This window comes from Acomys russatus, chromosome 18, assembly GCF_903995435.1.
Source record: "Acomys russatus chromosome 18, mAcoRus1.1, whole genome shotgun sequence".
NCBI classification, from domain to species: Eukaryota; Metazoa; Chordata; class Mammalia; order Rodentia; family Muridae; genus Acomys; species Acomys russatus.
In genome coordinates, this window is record NC_067154.1 from 21,659,790 (window position 1) to 21,677,505 (window position 17,716).

A 17,716-nucleotide genomic window follows, 5' to 3' on the forward strand; every position below is an offset into this window, starting at 1 on the left:
TAAAATGGCTCAGTTGCTTCTCCACCCTGCCCCCACCTCAAGCAGTGCCAAAACCACAGTTTCTTGTACTCATGTGTGACGTGAGATTCTATTTTTAAGCACAGGCAGAATATATCATTAGTCATTTACAGAAGGAACCCATTAACATCTAAAAGGATGGAGCCACAGAACTCCTTCATGCTGCCAAGTGTTGGAGAGCCCAGTCTCAGCCCACAGGACAGTGCACTCAGGCTATGGAGTGCGCGCGCGTGTGTGTGTGTGTGTGTGTGTGTGTGTGTGTGTGTGTGTGTGTGTGTGTGTGCGTGTGTCTGCTTAGCAGAGACGGTGCTTAGGTCACGTATGCCCAGTTAGGAACATACAAGTTTTAGAACCTAGAAAAGGAAGAGAAACAGGAACAACACTGAGTTCTCTGTGTAAGCATTCGTCTTTAGGGGAGAACACTTTATTTTAGGGCTTCCTTTAACCTCAACTGCTTAAAGCTGAAGATTTATGACAGTTGTATGTATTTATCATGCGAGAAACATTTTCTCTATTAAAAGCTACTCAAGAAGAATTTAGCCTAGAACAGAGACCTTGTAAATTTTTAACTTGTTTCTAGGCTTTCCTTTTTAATTATTATATCTCATGTGTAGATATGTGTCAAGGCCACAGGTTGATGCCAAGTGTCTTCTTTGATCTCACTCTGGCTTACATATTGAGGTAGGGTCTCTCACTAGACCCAGCGTTCACAGGTTCATCTGGTCTAGCTTGCTAGATTGCCTAGCGAATCCTAATTCTGGCCCCCTCCCCCGTGCTGGAAGTAAGGCAACCACCATGCCTGGCTTTTATGGCTTTTACATGGATGCTCGGACCCAAGCTTCTTGTGCTTGCTGGCCAGGCACTTTTCCCACAGACCTGTCTCCTCAGCCCTTGTTTCTACATTCGCAGAAGGAAAAGCTCCTTGCTCTCCCCGCCATTTTCAAAACATTCAAACACCAGTAAACAAGACGTCCTGTGCTAGGTGTTATTCTAAAGAATATGTCTAACATACATTCTTAACGGAGAATCAGAAATTGCTGTGATTTTAGGGCATGTCAAGGTAAAAACTACAGCTCTCACCTTAAAGGGAATAAAAGAGAGTTTATTCTGGAGCCATTACGGATGACCTTGACTTGGGAACACAGATTTAGGTCACCCCAAATTCCATGTTTCAATGTGGAAGCACTCTGATGAAGTTTTTATAGTTTATAGAGCAAAGAGAGTCACAAATCAAGGCAAGTTTAAAATATACTGGTGGGTACACTGAAGAGGCAGGTACAGCAAGATGAAGAGGACTATTCTATGGCCCAAGATGCTACCTGATGACATTCTTAGCTCTAGGGTTGGTGGAAGCTACTGTTCTGCGAAGTTAATAGCTTCTAAGAGATTTTTATTTATTGTCAGGAGATGTTAGTCCAGATACAGAGTGGAGCAAGGAATGGCTGTTCCAGAAGGTAAAGCTAGCCTGAGACAGAGTAATTAGACTCCGACCCTGCAAAAGTCCAATCTCTTCACAATTCCATTCGTTCCAGAAGTCTCTGAAGACACAAACTCCTTCCAGGAGTTTTGTTCACAGTCAGACACAGCTTCTTTTCTGGATTTTTTATTCACAGGTTTTTGTGAAAAGTTAGAGTTTTATCAGCACACTCACTAAAAATAACATAGCTCCAAATATGAGTATGTGGTGTTCAGTAAACCCAGCACTCAATCCAGGCATAGTGACACAACACCTTAATTCCAGCACTCGGGAAACAGAGGCAGGTGGATCTCCATGAGTTCAAGGCCAGCCTGGTCTACAAAGCAAACCCAGGACACCACAGAGAAACCTTGTCTCAAAAACAAACAAAAACCATACTCAGGAAAGTTTTATTGAAAGCCAAGGAATGCACACTGTTCGCAGAGCAAAGCAGACAATAGGACAGGACCTGTCCCCCAGGGCGGGGAGAGTCCCAGAAGTGTGTCCAAGTCTACCTAAAGGTGTAGGGAATTGCCTATGTTTGGGATGGGATGAGCTCCCTCTCTCCTTCAGAACTGACTGCTTGAGTGATCACAGGTAAAACCAGATGATATAAAGATGTGTAAGTGTATTGGTTCCACCACAGGAGCCTCCGCTGTGAGATTTGAAAGTTCCTCACTCCTAAAGTTCCCTTCTGAGGTGGGGAAAAGTCCACCAAGCCTTTGCCATACAGAGGGAAAAGAACCCAGAAGTCCATCATCTTAAATGTTTAAGTGAAAAGTGCATGAGTCTTCTTAGAGCCTCTTTCCCCTATCTACCTGCCCACCAGGGAGCTCCCTGACTGCTGGTCCCTTCGTTGTCTGGCTCTGAGTGGTGTTGCAGAAGCCTTGTTTGTATGTTATTGGAGCCACAGTAGGGGAAGCTCTGAGGGTGGCAGGGCCAGAGACAGCTCTGCAGTGCCGCTCCGTACAAGCTGAGTTCTTGCTAGTGATCTCCACTCAGAAAATGCCACCTCCTTGGCTTTACCACAGAAAAGAAGTTCAGTCCAAACCAATATTAAACAAAGCTTTGGGGTAGTGGTTTTGTTTGGTTTTAAAACTCTGTGTGTGTGTGTGTGTGTGTGTGTGTGTGTGTGTGTGTGTGTGTGTGTGTGTGTGTGTGTTTTCCTGTAAGTATATGCACCGTGTCTATGTGCCTGGCACTTACGGAGGCCAGATGTGGGTGTAGGACTTCCTGTAACTGGAGTTACAGGCAGTTGCACACCATGAAGTGGGTGCTAGAAATCAAACTCAGGTCCTCTGTGAGAGCAGCCAATATTCTAATGCTGAGCCATCTCTCCACACCAAGTGTAATCTTAATTTTCTTGTGACTATATAATAAGCAGAACTATGGAACAGCTACCTTTGACTTTAAGACAGCCTTCAAACAGAAGATCATGTAATTACCAAATTAGAAAATCTTAAGTAACTTAATCAAAACTTTACTTCCTGTATTCTGGTCACAGAGCACCCTCATGATGTATTTTATCTCAGCATTATTGTCTTCCCTTTGGTTTATCACAGTAACGGTCGTTCTCAGGGTCCTGGTAACTACATTTTATCAGAGTCAGGAGAACAGATCATGTTTCGAATCTCATACTGTTTTATTTATTACCAGAGTAATACCATCCTCTTGTTGGACACCACTCGCCGTGCCATTCGCCGTCTCATCATTCCTATAGAAGAGTTTGCATCTAAGAAATCTTCCTGGTGGAACAAGGAGGAAGATGTAAGGAGCCAAATTTGCCTGGCAAATGGATTGCCAGGGACTTTCCCCACTGCAAATATGGGTACCTGTCTACCCCTCCCAGTGCCAAGCAACAACAAAAACCATAAGGCACATAAAGAGTTACTAAGAAATTTTAGATTTTAACATGTTCGGACTATATAGCTAGATGTACAGTTAGCTATCACGAGGTCTCTTTAGTATCCAGCGCACTAACATGAAGATTCCCAGGACTGGACGACTGTGGAACATGAAAGCTAGTTGAATGTGATATTCATAGCAAATTATGAGTTATGCAGTCAACTTAATTAATTTTCAATTACATAGTTATATTTTTATTTATATGTTAAAATCTTAAGTATAGTGACTGATTTGCCTCTATCAGATAAATGTTTCAATTTATTAACTAAATTAAAGCATGTAGGCTAACTTAAGGAAAAAAAATTTTTTCTGCCACTTAGATATTAAATAAAGCTTATCCAGAGCTTTGCAAATAACCATAAAAAATCATAAAAGGCTGAAGAAGTATTTTTAAGTGTCATAATTGAATTAAGAGCTAAGAAACAAAGTATTTTCTGTATGCTTATATTATGATATATATTCCACAATTAACCAATAATTAGCACCTCTATTTTAATCAGTATTTGGCACTTTTTTGAAGATTAATTTTTATTTTTATGTGTTGGGTGTTTTGCCTGCATATATACCTGTGCATCATGTGAGTGCTTGGTGCAGAGGTCAGAAGGTCTTGGATCCCCAGGAACTGGAGTTATAGATGGCCGTGAGCCAACATGTAGGTGGTGGGACCTGAACCTAGGGCCCCTGCAAGGGTGCCAGGTGCACTTACTCCTGAGCCATCTCTCCAGCCCCATTTGGCACCATTTAAAACTTATGCTGAAGAGGTTTTACTAGCTTAGTGATAGACTGCTTGCCTACCAAGGACAAGGTCCTGAGTCCAACACTCAGGACTTAAAAGAAACCTCCCTAAATGCCTAAAAGCTTCAATATCTAGCATGTGGTACATTTTAAAATATAGTTTAATCTATATTCCCCTGAAAGCCTTGGCATGGATAAATGGCTCCTCTCCAGTGTGTTGCATGCGTGACACACTAGAGGAGCGCCTGAGAGATCACTGATGTGCTGCATGTGTGACACACTAGAGGAGCGCCTGAGAGATCACTGATGTGCATGCGTGACACACTAGAGGAGCGCCTGAGAGATCACTGATGTGCATGTGTGACACACTAGAGGAGCGCCTGAGAGATCTCTGATGTGCATGCGTGACACACTAGAGGAGCGCCTGAGAGATCACTGATGTGCATGTGTGACACACTAGAGGAGCGCCTGAGAGATCTCTGATGTGCATGTGTGACACACTAGAGGAGCACCTGAGAGATCACTGGTGTGCATGTGTGACACACTAGAGGAGCGCCTGAGAGATCACTGGTGTGCATGTGTGACACACTAGAGGAGCGCCTGAGAGATCACTGATGTGCATGTGTGACACACCAGAGGAGCGCCTGAGAGATCACTGATGTGCATGTGTGACACACTAGAGGAGCGCCTGAGAGATCACTGATGTGCATGTGTGACACACCAGAGGAGCGCCTGAGAGATCACTGATGTGCATGTGTGACACACTAGAGGAGCGCCTGAGAGATCTCTGATGTGCATGTGTGACACACTAGAGGAGCGCCTGAGAGATCACTGATGTGCATGTGTGACACACCAGAGGAGCACCTGAGAGATCACTGATGTGCATGTGTGACACACCAGAGGAGCGCCTGAGAGATCACTGATGTGCATGTGTGACACACTAGAGGAGCGCCTGAGAGATCACTGGTGTGCATGTGTGACACACTAGAGGAGCACCTGAGAGATCACTGGTGTGCATGTGTGACACACTAGAGGAGCACCTGAGAGATCACTGGTGTGCATGTGTGACACACTAGAGGAGCATCTGAGAGATCACTGATGTGCATGTGGTGACACACCAGAGGAGCGCCTGAGAGATCACTGATGTGCATGTGTGACACACCAGAGGAGCGCCTGAGAGATCACTGGTGTGCATGTGTGACACACTAGAGGAGCGCCTGAGAGATCACTGATGTGCATGTTTGTTTTGTTTTTGTTTTTCTTTAGGAAACTTACAGAATGTGTAAAGAATTTTCACACAAAAACTGGGTAGTGTTCTACAAACAAACAGGGTAAGCTCTTCACTGTAGGACATTTAAACTGGAAATCTTATTTTCTTCATTCTGTTACCTGCTGTAATTATACTTGTTTAGTATAAACATAACAAAACAAACAGTCAATATTTTCTTCTGAAAAATAACCCTTTGAAAATATAAAACACTGCGAAACCAGTATAAGAAGTGACATTGTGATTATGTCACATGACCCCTGCTACATGGCAGGTGTCCTTGCCTGTTGGTTTTCTCTCATGCCTACCCTGGCATATTGAGAAATTTGCACACCTGTTTTCTAAAATAGCATGTTTCTTTATTGTTGCTTAGTCTAAAACATGCTCATCTTCGGGTTATATATTATATCCTAACATGATCACACCACAATCACTTAGCCATTATCCGCATCCTTTCCTTTCAGATATAATTTTTTTTCTCTTTCAGGAATAGCTTGACTGTCCTGGATGTCTTAGAAGGATTAACTCACACCATCTCACTTCCCATCAACCTCCAGACAGTTTTCCTTGTAGCAGAGGACAAATGGCTTCTTGTGGAGAACAAAACAAATCAGTGAGTAAACTGTATTGTGTACTATCCCATGAAGCACACAGAAGTCTTCTTATCTTTTAAGTTTCTGTGTTTGTCAGCCTCTTTAAGTGAAGTTCAGAACACAGTAGAGAAAGTTAGAGTATATTCTGTGTGTCTTGTCAGAGTGTGACATGGAAATTAACAATAAAAAATGACGACTTTTATGGATGACCCACTTGTATGTGGGGTTTTCCAAGTAGCACGTTGAACACTCACCATGTTCTTGCCAAACTCGAGCCGCTGCAAAGCATACTTTAAGTTCATCCTCTCTCCTGAGAAGCAAACCACCATTCTAGAGCTGTTGCCTTTTTGTCACAGGACCCACAGCCTTGGACATTCCTTCTTTCCATCACATGTCCTCACTGAGTATAGTTCTAGTGATGTCTGCTATGTCCCTTTTTGGGCCATATGCTTCCTATAGAAGGTAGTATTCTGCACCTGCCTTATAAAGAATGTGTGGTAGATTTCAAGTTCTTCTTCTTTATGTGCTACATTTACCAGCTAAGTGCAGACACTCTCTGCTGATAAGCAGAGCAGAGTAGATGCTAGAAAGCAGTTTCTGGATACAGATATATCTGTGTTTTAAAAATCTTAAAGGCAAATAAAAACTCAGACAGTGCAGTCACAAGCACTTCTGTTTCTCAGCTGGTCACAAATTCAAGGTCCAAGGTCATACTTCTGTTTGCTGCCCAATCGAAGACTCATCCAGAGGGACCTCCTTTTCTGAGCATGGCAATGCATACCTGAGGTCCTAGTAGGCACGATATTGGAGGCAGGAGAATCAGGAGTTCATAGCCAGCTTGAGCTAATGGTGTTACTAAAAAAAAATCACATAAACAGAAGGCTCTGTGGAAGTAAGGATGTGTGTCATAACAGCTATGCTTGTCTTGAATAGGAAATATGATTTTTAAAAAATTTGTTCTTATTATGTTATCATTTGATATTTCACCTTAGAGTATTGTTGAAAGGTTTTTGGTAATTTGTGATAAAATGTTTAAGGCACAAATTAAGCTCAGGCTTTTTTGTTTGTTTGTTTTGAACGAAAAAACAAATTCTATTTTCTCTTGGTCTGTCCTAATGATTGTTAGAAAAAGAAAACTTTTAACATAAATTAGATTTAATTAAATTAGGCTTCTTCTTTGTTTACAGGAAGTATCTTTTGACTAAGCCTGCACACATTGGTTCTGAGGACAGTGGAGCTTGCCAGTTGTATATGTTGAAAGAAGAGCTTCCTAGCACAGGATTTGGGGTCACACAAGGTAAATACCGTGTTTCCTATGCTTGCCGCTGTGTGGATGCATGCTCATACAGATACTGCCCTCCAGACTGACAGGAGAACAGGGGCATCGGCCTGTGTGATGCTTAACACCAAACGGAACAGCTTAAAGACTGTACCAGAAGTGGTACAACAGACTCTTCCACCTCCAAATCTTCATCAGGAAGCCACGCTTTGAAACTCTGCGATATTTGTGTGACTGCTGAATGTTTGGGGTTTTGTTTGTTTGCTTGTTTTTGTTTGGTTTGGTTTTGGTTTTAGTTTCTACTTGCTATAGTTAGGTCCCACGTCTAACCTGGGTTAGCATAGCATATTTCCCCCCATCGGCTGCCATCTTACCAGAACCTTGCCTCCATTCATCACAGTTTGCCAACTCTGGGGTGGGTCAGTTTCACAGCTTTTGTGCCAGGAGCTCTTGATTCAAAAAGTTGTTTGCTGCTGGCAAGTGTTGGGTTGCACAAATGCTTGGAATCACGTTGGGAAGATGCTTTGATGATTAAAGCCATTGTCTTGGACAGAAGCTGGCAGGTGTAGTTTAGAGTATTTTTTTTTAACCTTATCTTTTGTTGTTTGAGTTGTTCAGAATGAAATCCTGCAAAAAAAGATGAGAACAATACTAATTCCTGGAGCATATTAGTATTATATCATGTCTGAGGTGCATCTGACATTTTTCAGAAACTGAGTTCTGCGTGCCTCATAAAGTTTCAAGTGATCAGCTGTCATCTGAAAATCTAACTTCAGCTTTGGGCCAGAAGATTGCTTCTCCTAACCGTATTCTCTCGGATGAAAAAAACCATGCTACCATCGTTGTTGGCTTCCCGGATCTCCTGGTAAACACCAACTTCTGAAATTCCTTGCGTGAACATTTCTTCTCAGTGCAGCCTAGTGTATCTCAGTCCATCTGAAGAGTAACTGAAAGTAATTTTCTGGTAAACGTTTTCAGTCAAACTACATTTGAAGTCAGTCACCAAAACTATGTTCTACCTATATAGTTTCATTACTTTAAAAATAGCATCTGAAGTGTGCTGTGATATAATTTAGTAAGGGAAATGGTTGTTGTTCGCATCTGAGAGTCCACATGACACAGTGCTCACACACTAATGGGGACTTTCTTATCACACCATCTTAATGTGTGCTCACAGACTCTGACAAGAGAAGTGATCAAAGTATTGTGTCCTCTAGAATTTATATTTAAAGTGGTTTTTAATTGGCTTTAAGTAAAAGTAGCCCCCATCTTCCCTGGTGGAGAGATAAGGGATGAAAATGAAAGATTATTCCAGGACAAGTTGCAATCTGATAGTCTAAGCTCTATGTGTGATTAAACATTTAATTTAAATAATTCCCTTTGTAGCGCCAAGGTGAGCCGATAGAATCTGTTGAAGATAAAAATATGGGTTCTACTTGGTGCACCAATCTCACATGCTCAAAATGTTAGTTCAATTAACAAATGGAGAGCACTTAGGGATATAAGACATTGGAAATCCAAAACTGAGTGGATAATATGTGGCTTAGGACTTTGCCATATGCTTTACTGATTATAAAGTAAAAAGCACACGTTCCCACGTTATACAATTCAGGATGCAGTGTGTCACTGCAGTATGGCTCTGCAGCAGCCTTGAATGAATGATAGAGCCATGTTGATAAGCTTTCTGCCATGCTTGCTCCTTAAGTAGAAAAGCAGTAGAGCTTTTCGGTGAGGCTGGGCCTGATCTCACTGCTTTACTCTGGTTAAAGATACTGGTGTTAAAATACAGTGCTACCATGAAAAGCTAGAAGGTAAAAGCTGAGGGTAGGCTTTTGCTTATGTCAACCCTATAGAATCCTTTATAGGCCGTGGGTTAGTAGCTTTATTACAGCCATCCTCGGGATGCTTGGTACCCACCATGGAGGAGATGACCAGTTAATATTTGTTAAGTTAAAGGTCAACATTGACAGCGAGTGCACTACTCAGGTGAGGTACAGCAGTAACTCACTGTACTACACTAAGCCCTGTCATCCTAATAGCTCATTTTTATAATAATTCTATAGGACTTTACACATGGAAAAACAGGAAGAGATTACACCTCCCCTCCCATCCTTCCTCCCACAGGGATTGTAATAAGGGACCTAGAGCTTCAGTCGGGGTGTGACTAGTCCTCTAGCCTGCATCCTTTTCCACATTGCCTCCCTACTTGTCTGTGAATTTCTTTGTATTTCTTCATAATGCTCTACACAGGGATATGTCATTCTTTGTTAACTTTTTATGCAGTTATCAAAATCAATAAATTATTATAAACTTACATAACTTTCTTACCCTAACCACAGTAGATATTTTTAAGATATACACAAAATATCATTATCAGTGATGAACATTATGGGCACTCATTTTATTAGCAAGATCAAGACAAAGAAGTCAGGCATGGAGGTACATCCCTATGATCCCAGCACTCAGGAGGCTGAGGCAGAACTGTAATTTTAAGACTTGCCTGTGCTAGCAAGACCTTGCCTCAAAACAAACATGAACAAAAGACTAGAGTACACATGACTGCTACTCCACTAGAGTACACATGACTGCTACTCCAACCAACTACTGCACAATCTTAGACATGGAACAAAAACAAAAAATAGATAATTATTCTACCTCAAAACCTAAAACTCAGGCCTATAAAATATACTATTAAGAGAATGACAATACTATATGTAGGCTGGGAGAAAATATTTGCAAACTACATTTCTAACACAAGGCTTATATCCAGAATATTTAAGATTCATAAAAGTCAAGCCGGGCATGGTGGTGCACACCTTTAATCCTAGAACTTAGGAGATAGAGGCAGGTGGATCTCTGTGAGTTCAAGGCCAGCTTAGTGTACAGAGCAAGTTCCAGGATAGCCAAGCCTGTTACATAGAGAAACTCTATCTCAAAAATACAAAACAAAACAAATAACAACAAAACCATAACGTTAAGTGCTAAAAAACCAACAAATTCTTAACATTTCCAAACAGTAAGCTAGTGTGAAGTATCAAAGGCCAGTCTAAGTGAGGTAAAGTCATCTCTGGTGGATAAGGGACCACCATGTCATGGATGTCAAGTATGGTGAATACAGTGTCCCTGTGAGAGAGCAGGCTGCTGTGGAACTGGAAACCCTAGGTAAGGACAGGAGGGTATCCATGAATGCAGCAACCCTGTGTAGGCTGCTGCAACCAAAAAAGGAAGAGCAGGCCATTGGCCTCAGAGATAAGTCAGCTGGTGGAGGTGGGAGACTGCCCACATCATGGACTTGAGGAAGAAATTAAATATCCCAAGGATAATGAACTGTATCAAAGATAGTTGAATGATCTATAAGGACAAAGAAAATAGATTTCTCATAGTCAGGAAAGTGAATTATAGATACTATAAACAATGAAGCCTGTAGATATTGGGTTAGAATTTCATATGTGTGTGTGGTAGTTTCCAGTATATTTGTGTAGATTTAAGAATAAAACTAGTGCTAAGTGTGAAAATTGGCAAAAGTCATGAAATATACTTGGCCTAAGAGGATATCAGGATAGAAAGAAAGTTTATGAAAGACTCTCAGAGCCATTATCGATTAGTAAGAAACTTGAAGCCATGAAGAGATGCTTCTCCATTGCCATTAGAATAGAAATATGGACCACAATGAGTAGGGAGTACTGAGTACTTAGTACTGGGTACCAAGGAGGCTGCAGAGCCAGTGCATCTCTGGTAGTCTTAAGGAGTGCAATAGCCACTAGGGAAGCATGAGTTAACCAAGGCTGAGAGTATGTCTTGGCCCAGGGTATAATGCTCACAGTACAATAGAATGCAGTGTCCAGAAACGGGAGCATATGTTGGACTGTGTTTCATGGCGGCAAGTCAGCGGGCACCAGAGTGGTGTTGGGACAGTAAGCAGTCCATATGAGAAAAGGGTAGACAGGAGTTTCTGCCCCTCAGAAGTGAATGACAGTAAATTCTTTATATATATATATATATTTTTTTTAAATTTTATTTATTTATTTTTATTAATTTATTCTTGTTACATCTCAATGTTTATCCCATCCCTTGTATCCTCCCATTCCCCCCCCCCATTTTCCCATTATTCCCCTCCCCTATGACTGTTCCTGAGGGGGATTACCTCCTCCTATATATTCTCATAGGGTATCAAGTCTCTTCTTGGCTACCTGCTGTCCTTCCTCTGAGTGCCACCAGGTCTCCCCCTCCAGGGGACATGGTCAAATGTGAGGCACCATAGTACGTGAGAAAGTCATATCACACTCTCCACTCAACTGTGGAGAATATTCTGACCATTGGCTAGATCTGGGAAGGGGTTTAAAGTTTACCTCCTGTGTTGTCCTTGGCAGGTGCCTTAGTTTGAGCGGGACCCCTGGGCCCAAATCTGCCTATCATATTGTTCTACTTGTAGATTTCTAGGACCCTCTGGATCCTTTTATTTTGCTATTCTCCCATACGTCTCTCATTTAGAGTCCCAATAGGATGCCTTCCCCTCTGTCCCAGTTTCCTGGTAAGTGAAGGCTTTCGTGGGACATGCCTCTTGGGCTAGTATGCAGATATAAGTGAGTATATACCATTTGATTCTTTCTGCTTCTGGGTTAACTCACTCATTATGATCATTTCTAGCTCAATTCATTTGTCCACAAATTTCGGGAATTCCTTGTTTTTAATAGCTGAGTAGTATTCCATAGTGTATATGTACCACAGTTTCTTTATCCACTCTTCTACTGAGGGACACTTAGGCTGTTTCCATGTTCTGGCTATTATGACTAAGGCTGCTATGAACATGGTTGAGCAAGCATCTTCTGGGTATATTCCAAGGAGTGGAATAGCTGGGTCTTGAGGAAGCCCTATTCCCATTTTTCTGAGATAGCACCAGATAGATTTCCAAAGTGGCTGTACTAGTTTGCATTCCCACCAGCAATGAAGGAGTGTTCCTCTCTCCCCACATCCTCGCCAGCATGTGGTGTCCCTTGAGTTTTTGATCTTAGCCATTCTGATGGGTGTAAGATGGAATCTCAGAGTTGTTTTGAGTTCTAGACTTAAATGCAAAAATAGCACCTTAAAACCTTTTGAGAAAACAGAGGCCAAAGATAGTTTATACTCTTGGGAAGCATAAATGCATAAAGTAAAACAATGAGGGAGAAAAACTCACAAAATCTCAGAAGAGCTAAATCTGGACAGGCAGAGACACGTGACCAGGAGGGACGTGTTCAAAAGTTCCAGCATCTTTCTTACTTTATACAAATAGTAGAGGCATAGATGTTGGTACTATGATTTTAGTTTTTTAATTACCTCTAGAGTGCTTTGCATGTCTCTCTGTGTGTATGTGTGCTATAGCCCTTGTGGCACATGGACATCATAGGACAACTTTCTTTCTTTTTTTTCAGACAGGGTTCCTCTGTGTAGCCTTGTCTGTCCTGGACTCACTTTGTAGACCATGCTGGACTTGAACTCACAGAGATCTGACTGCCTCTCTCTCCCAAGTGCTAGGATTACAGGCGTGCGCCACCTTGCTGGGTTCATATGGTAACTTTCAAGACTTGTTCTTACACCCCGAGAGTTGCAGAGATCACACTCAGGTCATCAGGATTGGCACCAGTTGCTTTTCCCTACTGAGCCATCTTGTTCAAGCTGTGTTTTTTTTTTTAAATAACTATACTGTGACATTCCCTCTTACCAGTTATAATTTAAAAAGTAACTTGAATGTTTTGTGCTTGCATAGACAATTACAGTTATTGTTAAACACATATCTGCCATATTTTAAAAGCTTAGGGAATATCTTAATTTTATACCCATAAATCATGTTACCATTAGCACCAGATGCGATTTTAGCATTGTTTTTTCTTATTCTTCTATTTTCTTTTTCTTCTTTTCAGTCACCCAGTGAAGTTTATTCATGGAAGAGGTCTTCATCTTTGGGAAAACCAAGTGTTGTCAACACAGGACTCTATGGAGGAAAGCAGACAAACATTACCCCGAGACACAGCAACTGTGTGACTCTCACACACACTAACCAGGTGGTCAGGATACTGCCTGCAGGAGAAGTCCCTCTAAAAGACATCTACCCAAAAGGTGAGGAGCCATCCAGCCTGCCAAGATGGTTAGGGTAGCTTGTTTTGTCAGGAGATGTTTAATTTGTCATTGTCGCTTTCTCCTTATGAGAATAAGCCAACTGACAGTTAAAGTAGCTAAACCCCTCTGCATGTTGAAAATTTGCAGACATCTCCACATGGTTGTGACTTGTGGGCTCTGCAGTTAAAGTTCATCTTTGCTCACACTGCAGTCTGTATGTACCATGACTTACTTAGAACTCGCTTCCGAGAGCTAGCATGCAGGGACTCAGGATGCAGACTGTGGCCTCCAAGTCACCTCATGCTCATGACTGCATAAGAGGCACAGCGCTGGTCATTTCTTGTGTCTATCCGTTCATCTTCAAACCCCACCTTATTATTAGTTTGCTCCTCATTTAACTTGTGTTGAGACTTGGGTATAGGGAAGGAATGCAACTAAGCTGGGATCACCCACCAGTGGCCTGAAGAGTGCAGATTTGTGCTAAGGTCTCTCAGGACCAATTCTAGAATTCTTCTTCTAGTCCACATTAGCATTCAGCATGGCCATTGTAAGAACCACCATTTGCCTGGGGTAGTACTGTTATCCTGTACTCATATTTGTTGAATTGGCGTGGCCTTTATGGTTATAATGCTAAATATAACATAACTGTTACTGAGTCTGAAAGCCCTGTTTAAACAATTATACTTAGAATTTGTTCTTTCCAAACGGAAACTCATGGAAAATAATCAATGTTTCCTTAAAATACTTTGCATGGTGCAAGAGGCAGCCGAGTGCTGTGGCAGCTGTGGCTCATCACAGCATGTGCTCTGGTAGGAACATTCACAAGGTGATATATAAACACAGGAGCAGCTTACGGGCCGGGTTGGCTGGTGACAGTTAAGTGATTCCTGAAATATGTGTAGAAGTTAATGAAATGAAGGAATTATGACAGGAAAGGAGCCTGGAATGAAGAATATGGGAACTTGATAGGCATTCCAGGAACTATAAGGTGTTCTATACCATGGCTCGGTGCTCCTCTGTCTACCCAGAAACACGGACTCACGCTGACAGCCCCGCCCCCCATGGATAACCCTCCTCTTTCCATCTTGTCCCTTTGACACAACCTCAGTAGTGCTTGTTGTATTAGATCTAGTACCAGCACTGCGTCCAGGACATGGCCCCATCAAAATCACTTCCTGCATTTTTGCCCTCCTAGCCTTTATCAGTGATAGTTTGAATATTTGCATTCATTCTAATTAAAGACAATATAGTTCTCTGTTTTTTCTGAATTGCTTTATACACTTTATGGATGTGAACAGTTGCTTAACCATCATCACAATTATTTTTAAAAAATCTCCCTGGCCCACAACCCTCCCATTTCAGTAGTCAACCCCTCCAACTACCTCCAGTCCCCACTGATCTAATTCCTGTCCTTACAAATTTGCCCTTAACAGGATGCTATAGTAATGAATTCAAACAAATCTAACCTTTTGAATCTGGCTTCCTTCACTTAATAATGTCTTCAAGAATCATTCATGCTGTGTGTCTCTCTCCTAGTTTGGCTTTCTATTGTTGTGATAAAACATCATGACTAAAAACATACAGTTTATTTCACCTAACAGCCTAAAGGTCATCATGAAGGAAAGCCAAGGCAGAAATACAAGGCAGAAACCCGAGGCAGAGGCCATGAAGGCATGCTGCTCACTGCCTTGCTCACCCATGGCTTGCTCAGCCTGCTTTCTTATGCAGCTCAGGACCATCTGCTCAGGAGTGTATTGTCTACAGTGGGCTGATCATTAATTAAAAAGTGCCCTAGAGGATTTCTCACAGGCCAATAGATAGAGACATTTTCTAAATTGAAGTTCCCTTTTCCAAGGTGACTCTGTGTTAAGTAGAAAAACAAAACAAAACAAAACAAAAAACTAGCCAATGCATTAGCAATGCACTGTGCCTACTTGTTGCAGTGTAGTAGTCTACTGTATAGTTATACCACTATCATGTAAATCTGCCACGATTTGTGTATCCTTCCACAAACTGATAGATACAGATTGTTTCCCATTTTACACAGTAGTTAATAAGGCCTCTATGGACATTGTGCATAGTTTTTTCAGTGAGCCTTAGTTTTTAGTTTACTTGGGTAAATACCTAAGAATGGCATTTTTTATATCATACAGTACAACTGCTAAATGATTTTCTGAAATGACCAGGCCCATTTGCATTCCTCGCAGCCATAAATGAGAGCTCAGTTGTTGCGCATCCTTGCAAGACGTGGTGCTGTCAGATGTTCACCCTCCTGATGATGGATAGTCATTCTCATTATGGATCGTAAACTTTATTGTAGTTTTGTTTAGTGTGTGGAGGGCGTGCATTTGCCTTGCTGTGCATGACGAGATCAGAGGACAGCGTGCAGGGATTTGTTCTTTCCTCCCACCACATGCGTTCTGGAAATTGAAATCAGGTTTTGGGGCTTAGCAAAAAATGTCTTTACCCACTGAGCCATCTTGACAACCCTCATTATGGTTTTAGTTTTTGTTTTTTACCACTCAATCATGTTGATTTTTTTTTTTATGTGTCTAGAGTTCTTTATAGATCCTGGAAGCAAGTCCAGTGTTAGATATATACTTCAAATATTTTCTCCTATTGTAATGAAGGACAGATGGCCTATTTACTCTGGGATTTTTGTAGCTTCGGGTTGTATATTTAGATTTATGGTCTATTTTGACTTAATTTTTAGTTTTTATGCAAAATGCCATGAGAAAAACACAGAAACTCTAGTCAAGGCCCATTCAGGACTCATTTTCATAAGATTCAAAAGAAAGAAACTCAGTGCAAGCCTGAAGCTCCCTTTTATTTCACTGCTTTGTGTGCCACAATTTAGGCATAATTTCTTTGCAGGTTAACGTTTAGTGTCTGCACTTGTTTCCTGTTTTACGTCATGGTGGTGTGAGGACACTGTTTCTGCCTCCTGTGCACAGACAGGGAGTCTGTTGGCATGCGAAGGAGGAAAGTACTAAAGTTGCTGTTCCATCAGCATACAGGAGACTACTGAAGCCTGGAGGGGACAGATCAGCCAGTAAAGCATTTGTCGGGCAAACATGGTGACCGAGTTCGGTCTTTAGAACCCACATAGAAGAGCCAAACATGGTGGGACACTCAAGGTTGTCCTCTGACCTCCACAGACATGCAGACACCCCTGTGTACCTACATTACACATGAACATACATACACATAACATACATAAAGAACATTACTGGAAAACATCATTCAATGGAACTTTTTACTATAGCACGTGCTGCTTTTAATCTGTGAGTACAGGTGGAAGGAGAGCCTTCATTCTAGTGGCCAGCAGGTGTGCACTCCTATTTCCAAAAGGAGCAAATTTTGTAAAGTAACTTCAGTTGCCTTTGCAGACTCTCTTGGTTATTTTACGGGACAGTTTTTATTTCTGTCCCTAACTTTGGTCTTGTGCATATAAACTCTTCACTGCTCATGTGAACTCTGACATAAACACTGCAGCAATGACTTCCCTTTAATGGTTAGTGGACTAATCCCTAAATACAGTTTGTACCTATCTTTGAAATCCACCTGGGCTGTAACCACAGTGGAAATATACTGAGCCTCCGTCCTTTTAAGTGTGGACACGTTTAAAATGGATGGATACAGCTAAATGTGGAGAGAAACCTGGCCACAGATACACTTCCTTAATCCATCCTAGAATTCCACTCAAGGATAACCATAATGCTCTTTCTGTAAATATTTTTGTCTTCTGGTTTATTTTTAGATTGGTAAACTTTACTCGTGACTCCTTGTAAGAGCTTAGCACTATTGCCACAACACTGCCCAGCACCTGTGCAATCACGGAGGGAGGCCCTTTGCTAATGCATGAAATGTCTTAATACCAGCATCAATTCTTGCTTTCTCCTTATAGAATAGCCAAGTCAGCTAGCCCAGCATTTTTCTCCTCTTTTGTCTGGGGAATTAATTTCATAGTGAACAAAAAGGAAGAGTGATGTAGAAAAATATTTTAAAATGAATAGTCATGTTGTTCACACAGTGTTCTGAAAATGTACTTTTAAAATTCCCTTAAGTGACAAGCCAAAATGTTTAGGGTAGATAAGCAGCTCCAGCTTCAATAACTTGTCCTTTTTAGGAAAACAAAACAAAACAATATATAAACAAAATAAAATAAATACACATTTGTAGACCAAATATAAATTCACCTCATTTTCAGCTAGCAGTAGACATTGTCAAAAATTATATATGGTGCACAACTTTGTCAAAGATAGGCTTTATTCCAGAGACGTGGAAGGCAGTGTGATTTGTGAGAAGCATGTGCTGCTTCTGCAGATGGGTGCCTGGGGACCAGGACTCCAGCTGGGTGGGCAGGT

General features: G+C 41.5%; 1 protein-coding gene across 1 annotated transcript in view; it reads left to right on the forward strand.

Moving 5' to 3' along the window:
• Positions 1-17,716, forward strand: part of Vwa8 (von Willebrand factor A domain containing 8) — a 309,886-nt gene that overhangs the window by 208,804 nt on the left and 83,366 nt on the right. Inside the window, exons 30-35 of the mRNA XM_051160869.1 lie at positions 3,131-3,241; positions 5,381-5,445; positions 5,869-5,994; positions 7,162-7,271; positions 7,964-8,118; positions 13,154-13,349. Coding sequence (XP_051016826.1) covers positions 3,131-3,241; positions 5,381-5,445; positions 5,869-5,994; positions 7,162-7,271; positions 7,964-8,118; positions 13,154-13,349 — 763 coding nt within the window. The remainder of the gene's footprint in view (positions 1-3,130; positions 3,242-5,380; positions 5,446-5,868; positions 5,995-7,161; positions 7,272-7,963; positions 8,119-13,153; positions 13,350-17,716) is intronic.